The 25,306-nt window shown below is 37.6% G+C and overlaps 1 protein-coding gene across 8 annotated transcripts in view; it reads left to right on the top strand.

The window, feature by feature from the left end:
• LOC106093770 (nucleolin) overlaps positions 1-20,743 on the top strand; it is a 330,417-nt gene extending 309,674 nt beyond the window's left edge. For 7 of the 8 annotated variants that reach the window (XM_059361444.1, XM_059361449.1, XM_059361440.1 and 4 more), the window contains 3 exons: positions 4,222-4,951; positions 7,248-7,471; positions 20,429-20,743. In XM_059361444.1, the coding sequence (XP_059217427.1) occupies positions 4,222-4,951; positions 7,248-7,397 (880 nt within the window). In that variant the 3' untranslated portion in view covers positions 7,398-7,471; positions 20,429-20,743. Of the gene's footprint in view, positions 1-4,221; positions 4,952-7,247; positions 7,477-20,428 lie in introns of all 8 variants that reach the window. The other variant, XM_059361458.1, reaches the window with a different exon arrangement.
• The last annotated feature ends 4,563 nt before the right edge of the window (positions 20,744-25,306 follow it).

Here is a 25,306-nt window from a genome sequence, read left to right as displayed (position 1 = left end):
GGATTGGTCTATATCAAACACTTTGTTAATGATAACCCAATTTGCATTGAACACATCAATATGCTGGATACTCTTTTTCGGTCTGCTGAAACTAGCAGAGAACAACATAACGCAGATACTTGCTAAAACAATAATGATGAGAATCTTTTTAATTAAATTTTTCATGAAATTAAACCCTTTTAAACTATTATTTATTTATTTTTATTCCTCTTTCAAACTAAATAACGTTGCCTTTTCATACATAAATTTAAAATCAAAGATTTGTACTGTCTACAATTACATCTATGTTTCTCAATATGTTGTTCCCTCGTAATGAAAGGGAAAATTCTAGAGACAATATACACCTGATGGTCAGGGTTCTAGCGCGACAGAAGCCAGGACTGAAAATTGTGCATATAAATGCTCAGAGCCTTAAGAACAAAATTGATGAGTTTCGCTATATATTTGAGAAATCCGGTGTTGACGTTATTGCGGTCTCTGAGACATGGTTTCAACCACATTATGGGAATAGACTGGTATCTGTAGATGGTTACAGGTTTTTAAGATCCGATCGGGATGGCAGAGGTGGTGGAGTTGCTATCTATATAAGACATGACATAGATTTCAGACCCATTGCTTCGTCTAGTTCAACAGACAAAGTTGAATATATTTTTGCCGAACTTCACTGTTTGCGTAGAAAAGTTCTGGTTGGGGTTGTATACCGTCCGAACAAAAGAGTGCAATATGATGACTTGGTGAAGAGACTTGAGGATATAAATTGTCATTATAATGATATTATAGTCACTGGTGACTTTAATAGTAATGTGCTTGAAGAAACACATTTGACGGGGAGCATGCAATCAATAGGGTTGCATGTTGTTAATTCCAATACTGCCACACACTATACAATGACAACAGAGACTCTTATTGACTTGTTCTTCGTAAGTTCCAAGACTGATGTTAAGTTATATGATCAATTATCGGCACCCCTATTTTCAAAACATGATTTATGTTTTTTGACTTATGGCGTTCCAATGGAATATACAAGTATAACATATACGTACAGAGACTATAGAAACATTGATTATAACTCATTACTTTGTGAAATTGGCACCGTTGAGTGGCAGAAACTTTATGGCATGTCTTGCGTAGATGAACAGATTGCACTTCTTCAACATAATGTGAGTCAGATTTTCGACAAATGTGTTCCGATGAAGACCCGAACTGTTTTTTCGAATGGGAATCAGTGGTTTGATAATGATATTAAAGTATTGATACGTAAAAGAGATTGTGCGTACTCTCGATGGAAGCGTTTTAGAACACCTGAACTCTTTAATGATTACAAGCGTGCGAGGAATCAGACCACTTCTTGTATAAAGACGAAGAAAATAGCTTATTTTAGTCGTAAATTTCAAGAGGCATTGAACACGAAAGATACTTGGAGACATATAAAGTCAATTGGAATAGGAAGTGATAATGCATCAATTGATAGACATGTTGATTTAGATGAGATTAATAGGAGTTTCTTGAACATATCTTTTCCTGAGCCAAACGTACATTTCTACGACAGTGAATTTAGTAACGTAAACCATAGTAGTAACAACACCTCACCAGACCTACGTTTTGATCTTGAGCGTTTTGAACAAAGCGATATCGTTAGCGCTGTAGAATCAATTAAGTCTAATGCCATTGGTTCTGATGGTATTGACCCAAGATTTTTTAGGATAATTCTACCCTTTATTCTTCCGTATATGTGCCATCTTTTTAACAATATTATTTTAAGGAGTTGCTATCCACAGTCTTGGAAACGGGCAAGGATAGTCCCAATACCAAAGAATAACCAGGAATTTAGGCCAATAGCAATACTTCCATTCGTCTCTAAGATATTTGAGACTCTAGTCAACCGGAAAATATCTGAATATATTGCGAATAATTCGCTGCTAACAGATTTTCAATCTGGTTTCCGGCCAAAGCACAGTTGCACTACTGCACTGTTGAAAGTAGTTGAAGATGTAAGGAGTGATATTGACAGCGATAAAGTTGCCTTTCTTGTTCTTTTAGATCATTCGAAAGCTTTTGATTCCGTTGATCCCAATATACTTTGCCTTAAACTGAAACATTTATTTAAATTTTCTGAAAGAACAACGGATCTTATATATTCCTATCTTACGAATAGAAGCCAATCGGTATGTGTTGATAGCCGCTGTTCTAGTTATCTTCCAGTCTCAAGAGGTGTTCCACAGGGGTCTGTGTTGGGCCCACTCCTTTTTTCCTTATATAGCAATGACCTTCCTGGACAGTTGCGCAACTGTGGTATTCATATGTATGCCGACGACGTACAGCTGTATATGAGCTCCTCGCCGGGGAGGTTGATCGATGGCGTACTTCGACTAAATAATGACTTGGATAGGATAAACACATGGGCAAACGCCAACGGACTTCTTTTAAATCCAATAAAGTCAAAGTGCCTTGTAATTGGTAGGAATCGGGTGACAATGCCGCCCAATCTTGATGTGGCAATTGCTGGAGCCCCAATTGAGATTGTTTCATCTGCAAGAAACCTTGGTTTGGAGTTTGATGATAGACTTTCATGGAAGAATCATGTCAGAATGACAGTGGGCAGGACCTACGGCGTTTTACGAAACTTATATATGAGTCGACAGTATACCCCTTTGTCAATAAGAATGATTTTGGCTAGGACATTTATTCTGCCGAAACTATTATACTCTTGCGAGGTTTTTTACGGTAGTGATGTAACTCATAGGAATAAATTGCAAGTGGCCTTTAACGATGTCGTTAGATACATTTTTGGTTTGCGTAGAAGAGACCGGGTATCTGACTTTGCCAGACAAGTATATGGTGTCTCTTTTAACTCGTTCCTTAAGATACGCTTGTTGCAAATGATCCACAAGATAATTTATACCAATGAACCGTCATATCTGGCTTCTGTTTTGCGTTTTGCTAACTCTACAAGAGGTAAACAAGTAATACAAATACGTCATCAATATCGTGTATCTGAACAACAGTTCTTTGTTAATGCTATACGTCTCTGGAATAATCTTCCCAATAGTATTCAAATTATAAGTAATGAACGACAGTTCAAATCTTTGATTTATAATCATTTTAATTAATTATTTGTTTTGTTTTTTTTATAACTATTTTTTTAATTTATTTTATTAGTAACTTTGATTAAATTGTTAAATTTTCTTTAAAGTTTCTTTTTCTTTTTTTTGTTTTGTTTAAACCTTTTTTTAACTTAAATATTGCATCAGTAACTTTGCTTAAATTGTTAAATATTTTGTACCAATTATTGTTCTATTTAAATGAAAACTTGTTGAACTCATTGTATTTATCAATTTACTAACCCATGCTTTATATAAGACACTGTCTTTTGTATGGGTTTTATCATAATAAAAATACAAATACAAATACAATAAAAATTTTGTACGACGGATCCTCTCGTGACCATCAACAAACGTGTTTATTATGATCTGAATCGGTCTATAGCCCGATATAGCTCCCATATAAATCGATTTTCGATATTTTATTTCTTGAGCCCCAAAAGGGCGCAATCCTTATTCGAATTGGCTGACATTTTACACAGGTTTCCAACATATAATTTAATTGTGGTCCAAACCGGACCATATCTTAAAATCGCTCTAATAGCAGAGCATATCTTTTGTTATATCCTTTTTTGCCTAAGAAGAGATGACGGGAAAAGAACTCGACAAATGCGATCCATGGTGGAGGGTATATAAGATTCGGCCACGCTTTTACTTGTTATTATTAACGAAATACCTTCCTCTTTATTTCGAAATAAGCATCCGTTCATATATCTTGAAACCGGCATATTACTTTGAATACCAAAATAACACATCTTTTTGAGCATTTATTAAACACAGCGATATTTTTGTTTTAGATATTGACAGAAAGTCAGACCGATTTGCAATTTGTTCCTAAATTTGTTTATATCGATAGAGTTTTATTTTCCCCAAACCGTTTGATTCAATATAGAACACATATCCTAGACAATTAACGCAGGCTTCTTTTTTGTAAGTGTAATCATGCAGTATGCCTATTGAACTAGAAGCGACAAGTAAAGATAGTGCACTAGCCACAGAACTACTATCGAGTGCATGACATGTGAATACAGTTTTCTAAATTGGTCCAATTGATTTTTTATGTACATTTTATTTGATATCGCCTTTTCATTTTTTTTTTCGTATTCATTCTACCCCATAGAAAAAACACAAAATCGGAACCACGTAGTGCCAGCGTAAATAAAGACAACATGGAAAGTTTGCCAACGGGCAGTCAACAGGGTGAAAAAACCAAATTGCAACTACAATTGGAGCAATTGCAGGCACAACAGCAAACCCTGAAAGCCACTGAACAAATTGGAAATAATGTCGCTGCCCAAACTGCACAAAAAAGTGATACAACACCCAACACAGACGTTGGCGGCAGCACAGGACTGAAACCGGAAACTCGCAATGTGCATGTCAACGACGTTGTAAAATCAGGAAATCAGAAGAAAAGCTCGACAAAGGCTCACAAACAACCAAGTGGCACTAAAAAAGTTCATAATACTAACTCAGCCGCGACGGGAGCAACAGCAGCATCCTCGTCAACGGGGACAAATAACAAACACAAGCTAAAAACCAACAACAAAAATACTAAGGATAGCGGTGATTTTCAAAAGGCCGAAGGCAGTCTATCGGGATTGGCCTCATTGAAGCGAGTCGGAAATGTTAAAGTGGTGACCGACCCGGAAGGTCGCAATTCCACAATTAAGGCTAAATTCACTTTGGGACCATTAATGCTGCGCGTCGAAAAGTCATTCAAACGTGGCGGCGTGGAAAACGTTAAAAGTGCAACAGCTCGCACCAATGAAATGATCGGCCGCATAAAATTTGGCGTAGTAAATGATCGTGCTACTCTAATGTCAATAAAAGTACAGCAGCCTAAACAGGTAACTATACAAACAAGCGACCACCACCATGGATACATTTACTATCTTATTTTTATTATGACTTTACTATATACACAGTAATAGCCAAATATGAACAGATCTGGGTCATATTTGGTACAGATGGCTAGAAGCTTTATTTATACAAGTCACGCTTGAAATTTCAACGAAATCGGATAATAAATGCGCCTATTACGGGATTAAGACCTTAAATTGGCATGTTGGTTACAAGGCTACTACAATATATTTAAATATGGTCTGATATTGCCAATACTCGGTTCTAATATCGGTCTAAAGCAATTCGTAGTGTCAAATTTTAGTGACATCAGGTACTATGAGGCTTTAATGGGCTCAAGATATGGTAGGCAAAATATCGATGGCACTATCGATATTTAATTTTTAGACTGAATATCGATTGATAATGTTCCGATGGATAATATTGCAAAACTAAACAAAAATAATCAATTCGACACTGAATGTATCCTTTTATATAGCTTGCACCTATAGAGGGCGCAATTTTTATCCGATTAGACTAACATTTCGTACAATTATTTCACTCATGACTTTCAACTGACTTTATTTACCTTGGATTTATTTGATCATTGCATTGATATAGCTTCTATATAAATCGATATCCTGATTTTTACTTCTTATTTTCGTTCAAAATATATGTGATGGGAAATTAAAGATAGTATCGATATTTATTATTAAAACTATCGAAAATATCGAATGTTGCTATTATCGATAGTTTGCAAGCTCTAGCTTAAGACCCTAAATTGACAGGTCGGTCCATATGGCAACTAAATCGAGACATGATCCGGTTTGTACCATATTCGGCTCGGACCACGGGAAGCCTAGTCAAACTCATTATTTTATATTTCAAAAAAATCGAGCCGATTTCAGCGAAATCGGGTTATAAATGCGCCTTTTATGGGCTAAAGACACTAAGTCAGCAGATCGGTCATGTGCCAACTATATCGATCAAATTCGGCTCTGATATCGTGAGGCCTACTCCAACTCATTATACTAGATTCCAGAAAAATGAAGTATTAAATGCGCCTTTTATGGGCTAACGACCCAGATTAATCTATATGAGGCTGTATCCAATTATGTTCAGATCTGGACCAAATTCCGGAAAAGAAAAAGAAGAGAAGCTACAAAAATAATTATGTTGTACCGAAATTTGGAAAGGATTCTTCTAGACTCCCATGTAAAATGCAAATTCAAATTTGCCCATGGACATTTCACTTAGGATCTGCGGCAAACTTCTCACCTTTCACAGAGTACTGTCCGATTTAAATTTTAAGCTCAATAAAAAGGGCCTTTTTTTATAGCTGAGTCTGAACGGTGTACCGCAGTGCGACACCTCTTCGGGGAGAAGTTATAACATGGCATGGTATCTAAAAGTTTTGCCAGCGTTAGGAGAGTATAACCACCGCCGAAAATTTTTTCTGATGTTCTCGACAAAATTTGAACCCGGGTGTTTAGCGTTACCCACCCTAAAACCTACTAAACATATATTTAGACCAATCACGACAATATGGAACTCAAATGAAAGGTATTTGAGATTAGAAAACGTATCTGATATCCAAATGTCGGACCAAGTGTTTGGGGGACCACTCCAACCCACGATGCTGATATTTTTTCAGGGCCAATTATCTGGGGACCGCCTTTCCCCCGAAAACACCACTAAATCAGACATCATGAGAATATCGGGCTGAAATGAAGTATTTTAGGAATGGAGTACACCTTACATCCAAACTTAAATTCGTAGACCAATAAAGATCATATGTCAAGCGATATACTATTTTCGCAGCATGATATTTCACTAAAAGGTCTTTAATTGTCGAAAACAAATATTCAAAGGAAATTTTTTTTCCATATAAAGTAAAAGAAGGTGCGCCCGGGTCAGCTAATAGTTTATAAAATAAATGGATATAAATAGATCCATTGTGGTTACTACCCATTGTTCAGAAATGCCTAACTTAACGCATTTAACAATATTATCGGTATTAAATTCATACATGACCATAACCAATACTCCAAGCGACAGTTGTGAGCAAACCAGTTGCTTTCACTTCTATGCTTTTTATACTGACCCCCAAACTCACTGACCCAATATTTCACCCGCAACGTACAGCGCCAATGATTCCTTTGGAAAAATTAAATTGCCTGATATCCCTGAATAAAAGAATCTTTAATTAAAAATTATATACATAGCGAAAATCAGACTTAATTGCCATCTTGTCTTTGCCCAATTTTACATCCATTTTTGTATATTTTCTTCGTATCATTACAGGTCGAAGTGGAGAGCAAGGATAACCATGACCGCACAAGGGAGTTCGTTTGGCGTCGCACACCCAAAATTGCCAAATTGGTCAACGAGAAACTTAAAATGGCTGCAGAATCTTTTTTTGCCCCACAAGGAGTGGAAGTTGTGAGATTGTAAGGCGTTTGCTGTAACTGGGCATTGATCAAAGGAGACCCATACCGACATACTGCCACACACAGATAAATTCAAATGTAAGGTATTTGTCCTTTTTTGTGGTTGTAGGAAAAAATTATAGTAGCAAACATTGCAAATAATGCCATGTGAAACAAATTTAAGACCAAATTAAGTTTACTTGTGTCTCATCGCATCTTATATATTATATACTTAATCCTATTCGTCATGTTTTAAGGGTTATAATCGTAGTTTGTTTTACAGAATAATTTTATATATAGGCTTAAGATAGATAGTTTATTACGTTATAATGGATGTATATATGCTGTAGTTGTGATTATAGGCTTAAAGGGGGATACATTTCAGGACTGTATTAAAAAACTGCAAATTCTACAATTTTCTCTAAAGCATTCATCGATCAAAAACAATTGATGTCGTAAATGCTCCATAGTGGCGAATCGTGCAAAATAACAACCATTTCATACATTGATGTGATCTTTTAATGCATGTATTGTATTAATGTGGCAACAATATTGATTTTGAAAATATTTGGGCGAAATAAAAAGATAATTGGTTACTTGTTATCTTACCGGTTCAAATGGATACTTGTAGGATATAAAAGATATCGCCCAAAGGATGTAGTTTCTTTTTAGGGATACTAAGGAATCTTTAATAAATTTGAACGTTTAAACAACTATTGCAAGCACAGGAACTAAAGCATCATTTAATACTCGTATTACACACTTAGAATGTGGATTATTCTATACTAATATTGTGCTATTAAACCCACCACCAATCTTGTCATTCTGTTTGTAACATCATATTGATCTGCGATCCCATATAGTACTTACTTTACTTTAATTGGTTATGACAGAATATTTGTTCCGCAAACCGCACGTAGAAAGCGTTTCAAGCGACTCGATCTTCTGCGCTCATCCTAAAATCTCTGATGCCAAGTTTCGAGGTGTCTCCCACAACTTGATCTTTCCATCGGGCTTTTGGTCTTCCCGGTTTGCGTGTACCACCGTGTTTGCCTTCAAAAGACTTCTTTGCTGGAGCTTCTTCATCCATTCTGACAACATGACTTAGCTAACGCAGCCGTTGTGTTTTGATGCATGTAACTATGCTATCATTAACGCAAACTAGTCCATATATATACAAGTACCCATGCTTTAGAACCACACAACAGCACGGGTAGTATTAGTGTATTGTATAGTGTAATCTTCATCTGTCGAGAGGTGGCCTTGTTTCTAAACTGCTTACTTAGTCCAAAGTAGCATCTGTTTGCCAGTATTATTCTTCGCTTTATCTCAAAACGGGTTTCATTCGTTTCGGTTACGGCGGTGCCGAGGTAGATAAAGTTACCGACTGTCTCAAAGTTGTGGTTCCCAACATTCTCCATTTTCTTTATCTGCTCGGTTGTGCAAGGCTTTTTGGGAGTTGAAACCATCCATTTCGTCTTATCTTCATTTACTGCCACCCCCATTTTCACTGATCCTCTTTCGACTCTTTCAAAGGCTGCAGTTACTACTTCCGGTGACCGACCTATGATATCGATGTCGTCGGCATACGCGAGTAGCATGTGTTCTCTTGTGATTAGTGTGCCATATCTATTCACATCTGTATCTCCAGCAGGATATTAAAGAGATCACACGATAGGCTGTCTCCTTGCCTGAAACCTCGTTTGGTATTAAATGGTTTCGAGAGATTCTTTCATTTTCTTACTGAGGAACGCGTACCAGCAAGTGTCGTCGCGCAGTCTTATTAATTTTGCAGAGATACCAAACTCAGACATAGATTGAAGTACCTTTGAACGTAAAGGAGTATCGAAAGCGGCTTTGTAGTCAACAAAGAGGTGGTAGGTGTTGATTTGTCCTTCTCAGGTCTTTTTCAGGATTTGGCGCAGTGTGAATATCTTGTCTAAGGTGGATTTACCACGTCTAAAGCCGCATTGATTGGGCCCAATTATCTCATTGACTTTAGGTTTTAGTCTTTCACACAGTACACTCGAGAGTTTCTTGTATGCGATGGGGAGGAGACTTATTCCTCTGTAGTTGGCACATTCCGTATTGTCTCCTTTTCTGTTCTTGGACATGGTATGCTGAGGTTCCAATAATCGGGTATGCGTTCTGCTAGGCAGATTGCGATTGTGTCGCCTCCGGTCTTAAATAGTTCAGCGGGTAACCCGTCGGCTCCTGCTGCCTTGTTGTTCTTTAGTCGGGTCACTGCTACTTGGACCTCTTTCTGACTACGAGGTAAACATTATACACCATCATCAGGGATTGGTTCTGCGGTTTCCTCTTCACCGCCAACGTCGGACACTAGCAGTTGGGTAAAAATATTATCATGTTAGTTACCATATTTCCTTCTTTGTCTCTGCAGGAGGATGTGCCTGCACCAAAGCCATCGGTTTGATGTTTAATCCTTTGGTAGAATTTCCGGACATTCTGACTCCTGTACATCTCAATTCGCTCACACTCACGTCTTTCCATTTCATTTTCCTTCTGCGGAATAGACGTTTCTCCTCTCTCCTTTTCTCCCGATACCTCTCCTTGCTCTATATGCCGCATTCTTGGCATCAGTAGCATCTCGACACTCTTGGTTTTTGGAGGAGGCTTCCGGTACCCAAGTACGGATTTCGCGACAATTTCCATGGAGTCGGCAATAGTTAGCCGCTGCACCATTATATCATCGGAACAAGAAGTGTTTTCTTCAAGCAGTTGGGTCAGTCGAGTTGAGTGTGCCGCTGCCATTTGTTGTATTTGCAGCTTTTCACTGTCCAGCTTCCGTGCAGTGTCAGATCGTACTTACCTCGCCATGTTCAAAGGGGTGCGATCCCATAAATTATGTATATTATTTCTCGTCTTGACATTCTGAGTCGATCTAGCCGTATCCGTCCGATTGTCGAAATCACGTTAGCGGTCTTAATATCGGTATATCGATAAAGATATCGGTTTGAAATATTATACAGATACTTTTCATTGATCTAGGTTGCCCTGAATTGCAAATGGGCTTTGTCACTTTACATTTGCATATAAAATATAAACCGATCTTCCGCTCTGAGATCTTAAGCCCCTGGAAGCCGCAATTTTTATACGATTTCAGATGTATCCTCCACGTAGCTGCAGAATTCCACCCAGGATTTGTTCTTAGCCTTTTGCAGTTGGCACTTGTATTATTTTATCTCAGCCTTATAGACGTCTCAATCGCGTGGTGTCCTTGTGGCTTATAGTCCCGTTTAAGAGTTTTCTGCAACTCTTCTACATATATAGCAACCAGTTTTTGGATCCCCCAGGTATGACTCTAGGACATGCTGCCATAAGCGAGTCATGAAAGGCCTTCGTGATTCGCTTCATCATTATGCCCATGAACTCCACAGTTTACACTTCCTTTTCTGGCCTAGAAGGGATAGAATGTGTGCCGAGATTTATCCCAATCTGCCTTTTTTATACCCTCCACCATAAGATGGGGGGTATACTAATTTCGTCATTCTGTTTGTAACTACTCGAAATATTCGTCTGAGACCCCATAAAGTATATATATTCTTGATCGTCGCGACATTTTATGTCGATCTAGCCATGTCCGTCCGTCTGTCCGTCCGTCCGTCCGTCCGTCTGTCTGTCGAAAGCACGCTAACTTCCGAAGGAGTAAAGCAAGTCGCTTGAAATTTTGCACAAATACTTCTTATTAGTGTAGGTCGGTTGGTATTGTAAATGGGCCATATCGGTCCATGTTTTGATATAGCTGCCATATAAACCGATCTAGGGTCTTGACTTCTTGAGGCTCTAGAGAGCGCAATTCTTCTCCGATTGGAATGAAACTTTGCACGACGTGTTTTGTTATGACATCCAACAACTGCGCCAAGTATAGTTCAAATCGGTCTATAACCTGATATAGCTGCCATATAAACCGATCTTGGGTCTTGACTTCTTGAGCCTCTAGCGTGCGCAATTCTTATCCGATCAGAATGAAATTTTGCACGACGTGTTTTGTTATGATACCCAACAATTGTGCGAAGTATGGTTTAAATCGGTCCATAACCTGATATAGCTGTCATATAAACCGATCTTGGGTCTTGACTTCTTGACTTCTTGAGCCTCTAGAGGGCACAATTCTTATCCGATTTGAATGAATTTTTGCACGAAGTATTTCGTTATGATATCCAACAACTGTGCCAAGTATGGTTGAAATCGGTCCATAACCTGATATAGCTGTCATATAAACAGATCTGGGGATTTGACTTCTTGAGCTTTTGAGGGCGCAATTCCTATCCGATTTGGCTAAAATTTTGCATGACGTATTTTATTTTTACATTTTTACAACTGTGTCAAATAAGGTTCAAATCGGTTCATAACCTGATATAGCTACCATATAAACCGATCTGGGATCTTGACTTCTTGACCCCTAGAGGTCGCAATTATTATCCGATATGCCTGAAATTTTGTACGATGGATCCTCTCATGACCATCAACAAACGTGTTTATTATGGTCTAAATCGGTCTATAGCCCGATACAGATCCCATATAAATCGTTCTCTCTATTTTACTTCGTGAGCCCCAATGGGCGCAATCCTTATACGAATTGGCAGAAATTTTACACAGGTCTCCAACATATAATTTAATTGTGGTCCGAACCGGACCATATCTTGATATCGTCTTAATAGCAGAGCAACTCTTTTCTTATATCCTTTTTTGCCTAAGAAGAGATGCCGGGAAAAGAACTCGACAAATGCGATCCATGGTGGAGGGTATATAAGATTCGGCCCGGCCGAACTTAGCACGCTTTTACTTGTTCTGCTTAGCGAGGTACCACTTCTGTAATATTTTCTCCAAGGCTGAAACTAATATAACGATGATCACAAAAGTTGTGGTCATCAAGCACATCCTAGTCACATATCTTTCAGCTCATATTATCTGATACAAAGGTAACAACTAGTGTCTCCTGCCTGTTCCTGGTATTAAAGATTAGCTTATTTCCTTTACTACATATCGCCGGATTGCAACTTATAATAAACCAGCTAGACAGGGCCCGGCCCGCTGTGCCTTCTTTCACACTCTTATTTTATCTGAGCCATATACTGACACGGTCAGGAAATAAATTCTGTTTGGGGGTGCTGGTACGGCCTTTCAGATATTTCGCCCCATTGTGGATATCATATTGGTGCTCTACTCCCAAATACCTTTCATTTGAGCCTTATATTGCTATGGTCGGTAAATATGTCTGGTGTGGGAGTATTTTTGGGGATGAGGTGGACCCCCATATATTAGATTCGTAGTAGTCTGTAGTGGTAGTCAAATTTCATTTATTTGAGCCTCAATTGCCATTGGTTTATGGGAAGTTTAAGTGATGAGGTGCCCCCCAAACACTTGGCCTCAAAAATTGGATATCAAATAAATTTTCTACTATCAAATACATTTTATTTATTGCCATAGTAGGCAAACATGGCCGGTTTGAAAGGAGGAGTTTAGAGGGCGGACCCTGTTAATAATATAAAATATTGGGTTGCCCAAAAAGTAATTGCGGATTTTTTAAAAGAAAGTAAATGCATTTTTAATAAAACTTTGAATAATCTTTAATCAAATATACTTTTTTTACACATTTTTCTAAAGCAAGCTAAAAGTAACAGCTGATAACTGACAGAAAAAAGAATGCAATTACAGAGTCACAAGCTATGTAAAAAATTTTCAACGCCGACTATATGAAAAATCCGCAATTACTTTTTGGGCAACCCAATAATATCAGCACCGTGCCAGCCCCATAATGTCAAGCATTTTGCGACGGGTCTCGCTACCACATTGTTAAAGATCCGCAGATCTTCCTGTGTCTATCCCAATTTGAGGGTAAAAAGTATACTCTACCACCAAAGACCTTTTATTTCTGTCCTATTCTATCCTGGTCGGATAGAATAGGACAGAAATAAAATTCCTTTTTTTTTGAGTTGGAGGGAGGAGGGCGATTGCTCTCTAACTCGACCTTTCATTTGCGTACAATAAATTCTCGGTCATCCTACATGACAGTTTGGCGTTGTTTTTATTGGGAGAAAAGGGTCGGTCCCCCAAAAAACCAAAAGACAATTTTTTTGAGTCCTTTTTATACCCTCCACCATAGGATGGGGGCATACTAATTTCATCATTTCGTTTGTAACACCTCGAAATATGCGTCTAAGACCCCATGAAGTATATATATTCTTCATCGTCATGTCATTTTAAGTCGATCTAGTCATGTCCGTCCGCCCGTCCGTCCGTCCGTCCGTCTGTCTGTCGAAAGCACGCTAACTTTCGAAGGAATAAAGCTAGCCGCTTGAAATTTTGCACAAATACTTTTTATTAGTGTAGGTCGGTTGGTATTGTAAACGGTTCATGGTTTGATATAGCTGCCATATAGATCGATCTTGGGTCTTGACTTCTTGACCCAATAGAGAGCGCAATTCTTATCCGATTGTATTGAAATTTTGCACGTAGTGTTTTGGTAGCACTTCCAACAACTACGCTAAATCGGTCCATGTTTTGATATAGCTGCCATATAAACCGATCTGGGATCTTGACTTCTTGATCCTCTAGAGGAAGCAATTCTCATCCGATTTGGCTGAAATTTTGCACGTAGTGTTTTGGAATCACTTCCAACAACTGTACTAAGTATGATTTAAATCGGTCCATAATCTGGTACAGCTGTCATATAAACCGATCTTGAATTCTTGAGCCAATAGAGCGTGCAATTCTCATCCGATTTGACTGAAATTTTGCATGAGATGTTTTTTTATGATTTCCAATAACTGTGGTAAGTATGGCGTAAATCGGTATAGAACTTGATATAGCTGCCATATAAACTGATCTGGGATCTTGACTCTAGAGGAAGCAATTCTCATCCGATTTGGCTGAAATTTTGTTCAACGGCTTCCCTCATGACCTTCAATATACGTGTCTAAAATGGTCTACATCGATCAATAGCTTGATACATCTCCCATATAAACCTATCTCCCGATTTTGCTTCTTGAGCCCCTACAAGGTGCAATTCTTATCCGAATGAACTGAAATATTACACAATGACTTATACAATGTTCACCATTCATTTATGGTCCGAATCGGACTATAACTTGATATATAGCTCTAATAGCATAACAGTTCTTATTAAATATTCTTTGTTTGTCTAAAATGAGATACCGCGCATAGAACTCGACAAATGCGATCACTAATGGAGGGTATATAAGATTCGGCCCAGCCGAACTTAGCACGCTCTTACTTGTTTGTCCCTACATGTTCTGTCGAACGGTATAACGTGACCCAGGGTTTACTTAAGAAAAATAATTTTAAGGGGGTTCTGATTTGATAAATATGAAATTTTGTCATTTTAAAAAATTTTACTAAATTTTTGTGTTTAGAATAAATTTAATTTAATTTTTTCTATAGACAAAATAATTTTGGCTGCGTCCCTGATAGGAGCTATATCAGATTATACACCGATTTGAACCACACTTGTCACGATTGTTAGAAGTCATAAAAGAACCCCGCAAAACGTCAGCTCAATAGGATAACAACTGCGGCTTAGAGGCTCAAGATATAAAATCAAGAGATCGGTCTATATGGGAGCTATATCGGGTTATAGACCGAGTCAGACCATACTTGAAACGATTGTTCGAAGTCGTAACGCAAAATTTCAACCCAATCGGTTAATAATTGCAGCTTCCAGAAGTCAAATCGAAGGACCATTTTATATAAGAGCTATATCCAAATTTGAACCGATAGGACCCATTTAAAATCCCCAACGACCAACTTCATTAAGAAGTATCTCTGCAAAATTTGTTGCTGTACGCGTTCGACAGCTATTGTGATTTCTACAGACGGACGGTCACGAGGACGGACTTAATCGACTAAGAATATCAAGACGAACAAGAAAGTATATACTTTATGGGATCACAAATCAATGTTTCGAGGTGTTACAAACGGAATTACTAGATTAGTATAACCCCCATCCGATGGCGGTGGGTAAGAAAATAGGTAATAAGTAATGAGAGTGTGGTCCTGCCATCCAAACAAGGTATCTACAGAACTACAGATGCAAAAGAGGACTAAGCGCGTGAAGCAAACACAGGCATGGAAAAAATGGTGCCTGTTGGCAGCCCTATGTCATGGTTCTTCTGTAGACTATGCTGTTTCTTGAAATACTTGGCCAGAGGTCCAACTGACGGCTTATTCGCTAATTATCATAGAAAGATTCCAATCTAATTGGCTTGCAAGCCTAATAATTAGAGTAACTTCCAAAAGTATTTGGTAGGAGTTCCGCGTTCCTTCTATAATCCCTAAAAAATTTAAGTTTTGCGAGTTATACAAGGCGTCTCGTTATGATTCGCCTTTAATCACATTCAATCATAGGATTTTAGTTTGTCTTTTCGATCTTTACATGATCCACAGTGCTACATGCTCGTCATCGCCCATACTCTTAATCGAATGTGGAGAACTTAAAAGCCTTCGTTACGACTAGCAAACGATGCGGATTGTGTAATACTCTGACAGAACCATTACACCTAATATGGTTGAAAAGTCTACTAATCAAAGACGAAACGCGTCCTATAGTGGTTGCTGTGTTTTGCGATCTCTGGCTTTCCTTTTCCATTTGCAAAGAAAAATCTCCGATCATTCAGCTCGTCTCGAAAGAGAAACAAACGAAAATTGTGAAATTTAATGATCTTTGCCTTAACAGGCAAAAAAAAAAAATTGAAAATTAAGAAATTCGGCAGAGACCGGTCGGGATTTGAACCCGGGCACACGGAGCGGTAGCGAGAGCCGTTGCCGTTTGGTGGCGTTCTAAGCCATCAATACAACTTCCAACAGATGTACGGAATCATGTGCATACCGTGGAAGTGGTGCGACTGTTGCATACAATAAATCTTTCATAACACGAGAACACATGCATCGGGGAAAGTACAGCTAATAGACAGAGTATTCGACTTCTTTATTCAAATTTGATGAGTTATAATTTAACCACGAGCTCTTTATGTTTTTTATTATATTATTGATTCATATTTCGTGTATGGAAGTCGTGTTTTGTTTCACATTTAGATGTATCATATTGTAATCGTTAAAATTTTGTACGAGTTCTGATGAAAAAATAACCATTATTTTTATATTTCGTAAGATACGTATGTTCGACTTTCGCTTTTCTTATACCCTCCACCGAATGATGTGGTTTATCCATTTGGTCATTCCGTTTGCATCACATCAAAATATTCATTTCCTATCCTATAAAGTATATATGATCGTCGTAAAAATCTAAGACGAGTTAGCCATGTCCGCCCGTCTGTCTGCCGAAATCGCGCTACAGGCTTTAAAAGTGTATATAATAAGCTGAAACTTTGCACAGATTTTTTTATTGTTGTTCATAGGCTGGTAAATGTACTATATCGGACTATATCTTGATATAGTCCGATAAGCCGGTTAAGTTTTTAGGTCCATTAAAGACACATTTATTACCCGATGCTATATTTGCATGTAGCTGCCATATAGACTGAATTCCCGATTTAGGGCCATGAACCCATAAAAGGAGCATTTATAAGCCGATTTCACTGAAATTTTCTACAAGGACTTATGTTGAGCTTTCCGAAGTCCGTGCTTTATATGATTCAGATTGATGTATATTTCGACATAGCTACCATATAGACCGATCTCCCGATCCGATTTCGGTGAAATTTGGCACAGTAACTAAAATGTAAAGCTTTTCGACACTTGTGCACCATAAGGTTCGAATCGGTTTAAAGTTGGATATAGCTGCCATATATACCGATCTTCCGATTTTAGTCCGTGGACCATAAAAGCTGCGTTTATTACCCGATTTCGCCGGAATGTGACATAGTGAGCTGTGTTAGGCCCTACGACATTCGCGTTCATTATGGTTCCCTGCGGTCTGTATTTGGATATAGCAGCCATATATGTAGCGATCTCCCGATTTAAGGTCTTGGGTCCATACAAGGCGCATTTATAATCCGATGTGGATGAAATCTGGCATAATGACCTATGTTAGTCTTTTCGACATCCGTGCCCTATATGTTCAGATCGGCCTATATTTGGACATAGCTGCCATATTGACCGATATTCTGTTTTAACAACTTAAACAGTGAATAGTATTTATAGTACCACTTGACGTTCGTGCCGAGTTTGGTCCAAATCGGATCATTTTTCCATATAGCTGCAATGGTTTCATAAATTATTCATTCTTCTCCGGATTATGGCGAAAGGTGGTTAATATATATACCCGAGAAGATGGGTATCCAAAGTTAATGCCTTTTTACTTGTTTGTTTTTCCATACCTAAAAGTATAAAAAAGCCCAGTTTAAAAAAAGTTGGTTCATTGATCACCTTAGAGTCGTAGTACAATGAAAAAATTTTTAGTTCATAGTTTAAATTGTTTTTTGTATAAACTAAAATCAATCAGAACCCGTATGGCCGATAGCTAACGACCTACACCAATAAAAGTATCTATGGAAGTTTTCATGCGGATAGCCTCATTTGTTCGAACGTTATCGTGATTTCGACTGCCCATTGAACGGTCGGACAGATATGGCTAAATTGACATAGAATGTGAAGGCGGTTAAGAATATGTATATACTTTGCAGGGTTGAAGATATATATTTCGATGTGTTACAAAAGAAATGGCTAGATTCGCATACCCGGTGGTAGGTATAACAAGTATAGATTTTTTAAAGTCTTTTCCTTAGAATTACAATACCAAAATAAATTCAATCTAAGACTATGTTGCAGACATTAACATAGGATTTGAAATCTCTTCAAATCTAGTCACAACTGTTGGTCGAAATTGTTGCTTTTTTAACTAGCGTTCCCCAGCAAATATTGGGTTGCCCAAAAAGTAATTGCGAATTTTTTAAAAGAAAGTAAATGCATTTTTAATAAAACTTAGAATGAACTATAATCAAATATACTTTTTTACACTTTTTTTTAAAGCAAGCTAAAAGTAACAGATGATAACTGACAGAAGAAAGAATGCAATTACAGAGTCAGAAGCTGTGAAAAAATTGGTCAACGCCGACTATATGAAAAATCCGCAATTACTTTTTGGGCAACCCAATAAGTCCATTTGTATTTGATCTTAACGAATCTAAATAAAAGAAAGATACTCTTAAAGTAAAAAACAACAACAAAGAAAAATTGATGAAGCAGCTGTCTTCATTGGGACCCTTTTGAGGTATGACTTAGATAACAGAGAAGTAATAAATTATATTGTGAGAACATGGGTCCATATGCTGGCGCCAAAAAGACATTGCAAAATCATGCGCCAAGGTGTCAATATCATGAACAGGCGCCGTTGAAAATATTGTCAACACGCGGGGATGGGTTTGTGAGCGTTGTTAATTTCATGCATCGACCGTTGTGAACGGTATCATGTTCACAACGTTGTGAACGGTATCATGTTCAAACGTGTATGTATACCAACCTTAAGTTTAAATGACTCCTTAAAAATTGTGTGTACATTGTCGGCTGCAATGTGGTAAGGCGTTTGTAAAAACACACAATCATGCAATGGATGCAACACAAGTTTGTTTCACAAAAGCACAAAACTATTTTTGCAATCTTTAAAAAAATTTCGTTCACGAAAAAGCTGTTTTTGGTTTGTGTGAACATTTGTATTTGATCTGTAAAATCTGTTTTTTGATTCACTTTTATGAACCAAGGGGATCAATTCGACAACGCCTTGCCTGATTTCCTATGTATTAAAATCAATTTGTGTTTGTTTGTTTGTATGTTTGTGTGTTCCTTATAGACTCAGAAACGGCTGAACCGATTTTCTTGACATTTTCACAGATGGTGCATAATGGTGCATTTTTTGATATCTGAAGGGGGGCGGACCCTCCCCCTTACCATAATTTTCAAAAACGCCAGAACTCGGAGATGGGTGGTGCGATTTAAGCGAAATTTTGTGTGCTCTCATATAGTACCCTAAAAATAAAAATTTGGTAATCAAATTTCGGATAGGGTACCTAGGGGGGCTTCCCCAACCCCAAAACTTACCAAACATATATTTACACCAATCACGACAATATGGGACTGAAATGAAAGCTATTTAGGATAAGAAAACGTATCTGATATCCAATTGTCGGACCAAGTGCTTAGGGAACCACCCCAAGGCCCAATACACCCCTAAATCGAACATATTTTCCGACCATGGCAATATGGGACTCAAATGAAAGGTATTTGCGAGTAGAATACGAATATGATATCCAAATATGGGACCACGTTTCTGGGGGTCCACCTCTTTCCAAAACACCCCCCAAACAGGACCTACTTTCTGACCATAGGAATATGGGGCTTAAAAAAAAGGTATTTTAATGTAGAATACGAATCTGATATCCAAATATGGGACCAAGTATTTGGGGGGTCGCCTCTCACCAAAAACATCCCCCAATGGGGACAAATTTACGACCTTAGCAATATGGGGCTCAAATGAAAGTTATTTGAGATTAGAAAACCAATTTGATATCCTATTTTGAGGCCATGTGTTTGGGGGACGCCTCATCCTGTAAACTCCTCTTAAGCCAATGGCAATATTGGGTTTAAATAAGTGGTATTTGAGAGAAGAGCACGATGCTGATATTTTTTTCTGGGGGAACACCTCTACCCCGAAAACACCCATAAGTCAGACATCATAGGAATATCGGGCTGAAATGAAGTATTTTAAGAATGGAGTACACCTTACATCCAAACTTAACTTCGTAGACCAATATAGATCATATGAGATTCGGATAAAGGCACTTATATTGTTAAACTGTTAGTCAAGCGATATACTATTTTCGTAGGATGGTATTTCACTAAAAGATCTTTAATTGTCGAAAATAAATATTCCAAGGAAACTTTTGTTCCATATAAAGTAAAAGAAGGCGCAGCGGAGCGGGTCCGGGTCAGCTAGTAACATATATAAATTCTAAAACCGAAAATCGAGATGTATTAATTTTATATTTACTACGCCTTTCTTAATTTCGTTTTATCAAACAACATTTTTGTAAAACAACATTATAATTTTATCTCTTTCAGAATCAACACAAAAATCTCCTTATTCTGGATAGTATATTCCCCACTTAATTGAATACCATATTGACGTTACAAATGTATCGATTTAACAACTTTCTACTTCACAATCCAGATTGAAGGAATAAAAAAAAACAAAAGCAGCAAGCAGCCTCCTTGAGATGTTGTCGAATGTCGACATGAATTTGTAGTTTAATTTTAATAAATTGCATATATTTACTAATATTATCATTTAAATTTAGCCGATCTAAGTAATTTATTAAACAAATACTACATTGTGTAATGTAAAAACTATTTATTATTTATTACAACATGCATTATACTGTCTATTGATATGCCTAGACATAGATTTATAATAGCAATTACATATTTATTTAAATTTAATTTATTGCAGTTCTTTACTGTTAAACAATCGCTTCTAGTGCGGTGAATAACAATAAATGCTACTTACATGTGTATCACAAATTGTATCAAGGATATTTGGACTTTGTTAGGATTGTATAAATATAATGTCTTTAAAGCAATTTGAATGGAATAGGTTTTAAAGTATGTGCTGAAATCGGTATTTGTATTTGCATTGTGGCTTCATATCCAACAACGTGTGTCATTCCTAATGCAATACTACACGTGAAGAAGAGCCCAGCAGACAATGCTATCTCATACACATACGAGTACGACATACACATATGTATGCATTTGCTTCAACATAAAAATACCTTTGAATGGTGTAATCGACGTTTTATCTTTAAGCCTTTACAAAGGAACAATTCTTTAACGAAAAGAAAAAACTAAAAAGGCTTTAAGTTCGGCCGCACTGAACTTTGGATGCCTACCACCATGGAAATATTCATTATCCTATATTATTACAACCCTATTATATTCATGTTAATAGCCAAATATGGGTCGATCATGATTACACTTCCCAGCAGTAAATATTGCACCCATGGATGTAATAGTGTAAGTTAAAACTATAGTGGCATTAGCATACACAGTTGCTTCCGACATGCATGATTTTTGAGGGCGATGTCCCACTTAAATGCTATTTTAAAAAGATCTAAAATGCGCTTCTTGTTTAACGTCAAAAATGCAACATTAGCAGCACAAATTTAATTTGCCTTTTTCATGCAAGAATAGTTTTAATGGAAACACAGTTTTTTGCAATTAATGCACCAAAAAATTAATGATTTTATTTTTTATATATTTTTATTTACAGTGAGTAATTAAAAATAAATTGTCAATAACATACAAAACTCAGTCTCAGATGGCGTTTAGAAGTTATTAATTTGAACAAGTAAGAGCGTGCTAAGTTCGGCCGGGCCGAATCTTCTATACCCTCCACCATGGATCGCATTTGTCGAGTTTTATGCGCGGTATCTCTTTTTAGGCAAACAAAGAATATTGAATAAGAACTGTTATGCTATTGGAGCTACATCAAGTTATAGTTCGATACGGATCATAAATGAATGCTGAACATTGCAGAAGTCATTGTAAATATTTCAGTTCATTCGGATAAGAATTGCGACTTGTGGGGGCTCAAGAAGCGAAGTCGGGAGCTGTATCAAGCTATTGATCGATTCAGACTATATTGAACACATATGTTGAAGGTCATGAGAGAAGCCGTTGTACAAAATTTCTGCCAAATCGGATAAGAATTCCGCCCTCTAGAGGCTCAAGAAGCCAAGATCCCAGATCGGTTTATGTGGCAGCTATATCAGGTTATGTACCGATTTGCGCCATACTTAGCACAGTTATTGGAAGCCATAACAAAACACCTCGTGCAAAATTTCAGCCAAATCGGACTAGAATTGCGCGCTCTATTGGCTCAAGAATTCAAGATCCAAGATCGGTTTATATGACAGCTATACCAGGGTATGAAACGATTTGAATCATACTTAACACAGTTGTTGGAAGTAATAGCGAAACACATCGTGCAAAATTCCATTCCAATCGGATAAGAATTGCGCCCTCTAGAGGCTCAAGAAGTCAAGAGCCAAGATCGGTTTATATGGCAGCTATATCAAAACATGGACCGATTTGGCCCATTTACAATGCCAACCGACCTACACTAATAAGAAGTATTTATGCAAAATTTCAAGTGGCTAGCTTTACTCCTTCAAAAGGTAGCGTGCTATCGACAGACAGACGGGCGGATATGGCTAGATCGACTTAAAATGACATGACGATCAAGAATATATATACTTTATGGGGTCTCAGACGCATATACGAGGTGTTACAAACAGAATGACGAAATTAGTATACCCCATCCTATGGTGGAGGGTATAAAAATATATGAAATTAAAGGTATAAACAACAACAAAAACACAACAAGCGCGATAACCTTTTTGTCCGAGTTGGCAAATTGCAACCGAAGATAATCAACTCTCTTTATAGCACGCGGAGATCGTGTCAATCTCTAGCTTTCGTAAAGCACGAATTGTTTTACTTGAACTTCGTTCATTGAGCTCAAAACACTATTAGCATACACAACCGGGGATCAGAAGCTATTGTATATGGATGCAAAACAAATTCGTCTTTACCATACTTTGAAGCTTTGTTTCATGCATACCCTAAGTCAATCTGTTACTCACAAAAGTATGTTAAAACCATATTATACCCTCCACCATAAGATGGGGGGTATACTAATTTCGTCATTCTGTTTGTAACTACTCGAAATATTCATCTGAGACCCCATAAAGTATATATTTTCTTGATCGTAGCGACATTTTATGTCGATCTAGCCATGTCCGTCCGTCCGTCCGCCTGTCTGTCGAAAGCACGCTAACTTCCGAAGGAGTAAAGCTAGCCGCTTGAAATTGTGCACAAATACTTCTTATTAGTGTAGGTCGGTTGGTATTGTAAATGGGCCATATCGGTCCATGTTTTGATATAGCTGCCATATAAACCGATCTTGGGTCTTGACTTCTTGAGCCTCTAGAGGGCGCAATTCTTATCCGATTAGAATGGAATTTCGCACGACGTGTTTTGTTATGATACCCACCAATTGTGCCAAGTATGGTTTAAATCGGTCCATAACCTGATATAGCTGCCATATAAACCGATCTTGGGTCTTGACTTCTTGAGCCTCTAGAGGGCACAATTCTTATCCGATTTGAATGAATTTTTGCACGAAGTATTTCGTTATGATATCCAACAACTGTGCCAAGTATGGTTGAAATCGGTTAATAACCTGATATAGCTGTCATATAAACAGATCTGGGGATTTGACTTCTTGAGCTTCTAGAGGGCGCAATTCCTATCCGATTGGGCTAAAATTTTGCATGACGTATTTTATTTTTACATTTTTACAACTGTGTCAAATAAGGTTCAAATCGGTTCATAACCTTATATAGCTACCATATAAACCGATCTGGGATCTTGACTTCTTGACCCCTAGAGGTCGCAATTATTATCCGATATGCCTGAAATTTTGTACGATGGATCCTCTCATGACCATCAACAAACGTGTTTATTATGGTCTGAATCGGTCTATAGCCCGATACAGATCCCATATAAATCGTTCTCTCTATTTTACTTCGTGAGCCCCAATGGGCGCAATCCTTATACGAATTGGCTGAAATTTTACACAGGTCTCCAACATATAATTTAATTGTGGTCCGAACAGGACCATATCTTGATATCGTCTTAATAGCAGAGCAACTCTTTTCTTATATCCTTTTTTGCCTAAGAAGAGATGCCGGGAAAAGAACTCGACAAATGCGATCCATGGTGGAGGGTATATAAGATTCGGCCCGGCCGAACTTAGCACGCTTTTACTTGTTTTTTTTTGTAAAATTTTTAAAGAATATTGCTTTACATTATGCTATAGTTTCATGCATACTTATTGAGCAGTCAAAATGCGCATAAGTATGCTGGAATATTTATATATTGCTTCCAAGGCAAGAACAATTTTTTGCTGGGTTGGTTTATGTGCCGACAGCCTTATAGAGTAACAGTTTCGAATTTCAGCTAAATCGGGTAATAAACTAGTAAGGAAAGGCTAAAGTCGGAAGCACCTACACCACTGAGTCTACCCAATATTTCTTATAAATAGAACCTATGTCTAAATCTTTTCAGACTTTAATTTTGTATACTTACTGAAACATCGAATAGAACAGCAATATGTTTTTACAATAGGGCCCAAATTCAGTCTACCGCAGTTTTAAAGGCGGCTTATAATATATATGGGAGCTACATACAAATCTGGACTGATTTTGATGAAATGCTGCAAGCATATTGGAATGCCAAATAGAACACCTTATGCAAAATTTTGTAAAGATCGTAAATTGTGGTTTCTAGAGCCTTATAAGTGCAAATCGGGTGATACATATATAAGGAAGCTATATCCAAATCTGAACCGATTTTGACGAAACTTAGCATTTATGTTAAAATCGGCAACGAAATAATACGTGCTAAATTTAGTGCAGACCGGGCACGGTAGGTGCCCACCCCACATTTTTTCAAAATCGAAAATTACCAAAATTCTTGCTACTCTGAAAATGATAATGATATTTTTTTTAACTGTGGTAGCTATTGGGTGCAGGAACTGACACATCGGCGGTGACATTTGGTCATAAAGTCAGAGCTGAATTTTACACTGATTGCTAACACAGTGCAAATATCTTTTGGAGGTTGCATTAATGGCTTCGAACGATATACAACGGTAACGGCTCTTGCGAATTAATGAAGAAAAATACGCAAAAATAGAGCTGCCTTAGAAAAATTCTAGTACTAGTTAGAAAAGTGTTATCGTAATGAAGTTGGCGTAAAGACGACTGAAACCAGTTACAACAATTTTTCCCGTCATGTTTTGGGGGAAAATTGGCTTGTCAAAAGTCAGCAATTTTTTATATCCCAAAATTTTACCAAAAAATTTCTCAAACTACT

Source organism: Stomoxys calcitrans, chromosome 1 (genome assembly GCF_963082655.1).
Source record: "Stomoxys calcitrans chromosome 1, idStoCalc2.1, whole genome shotgun sequence".
NCBI lineage: Eukaryota > Metazoa > Arthropoda > Insecta > Diptera > Muscidae > Stomoxys > Stomoxys calcitrans.
The sequence above is the reverse complement of the archived record's forward strand: the minus strand, read 5'-3'. Positions and strand labels throughout refer to the sequence as shown.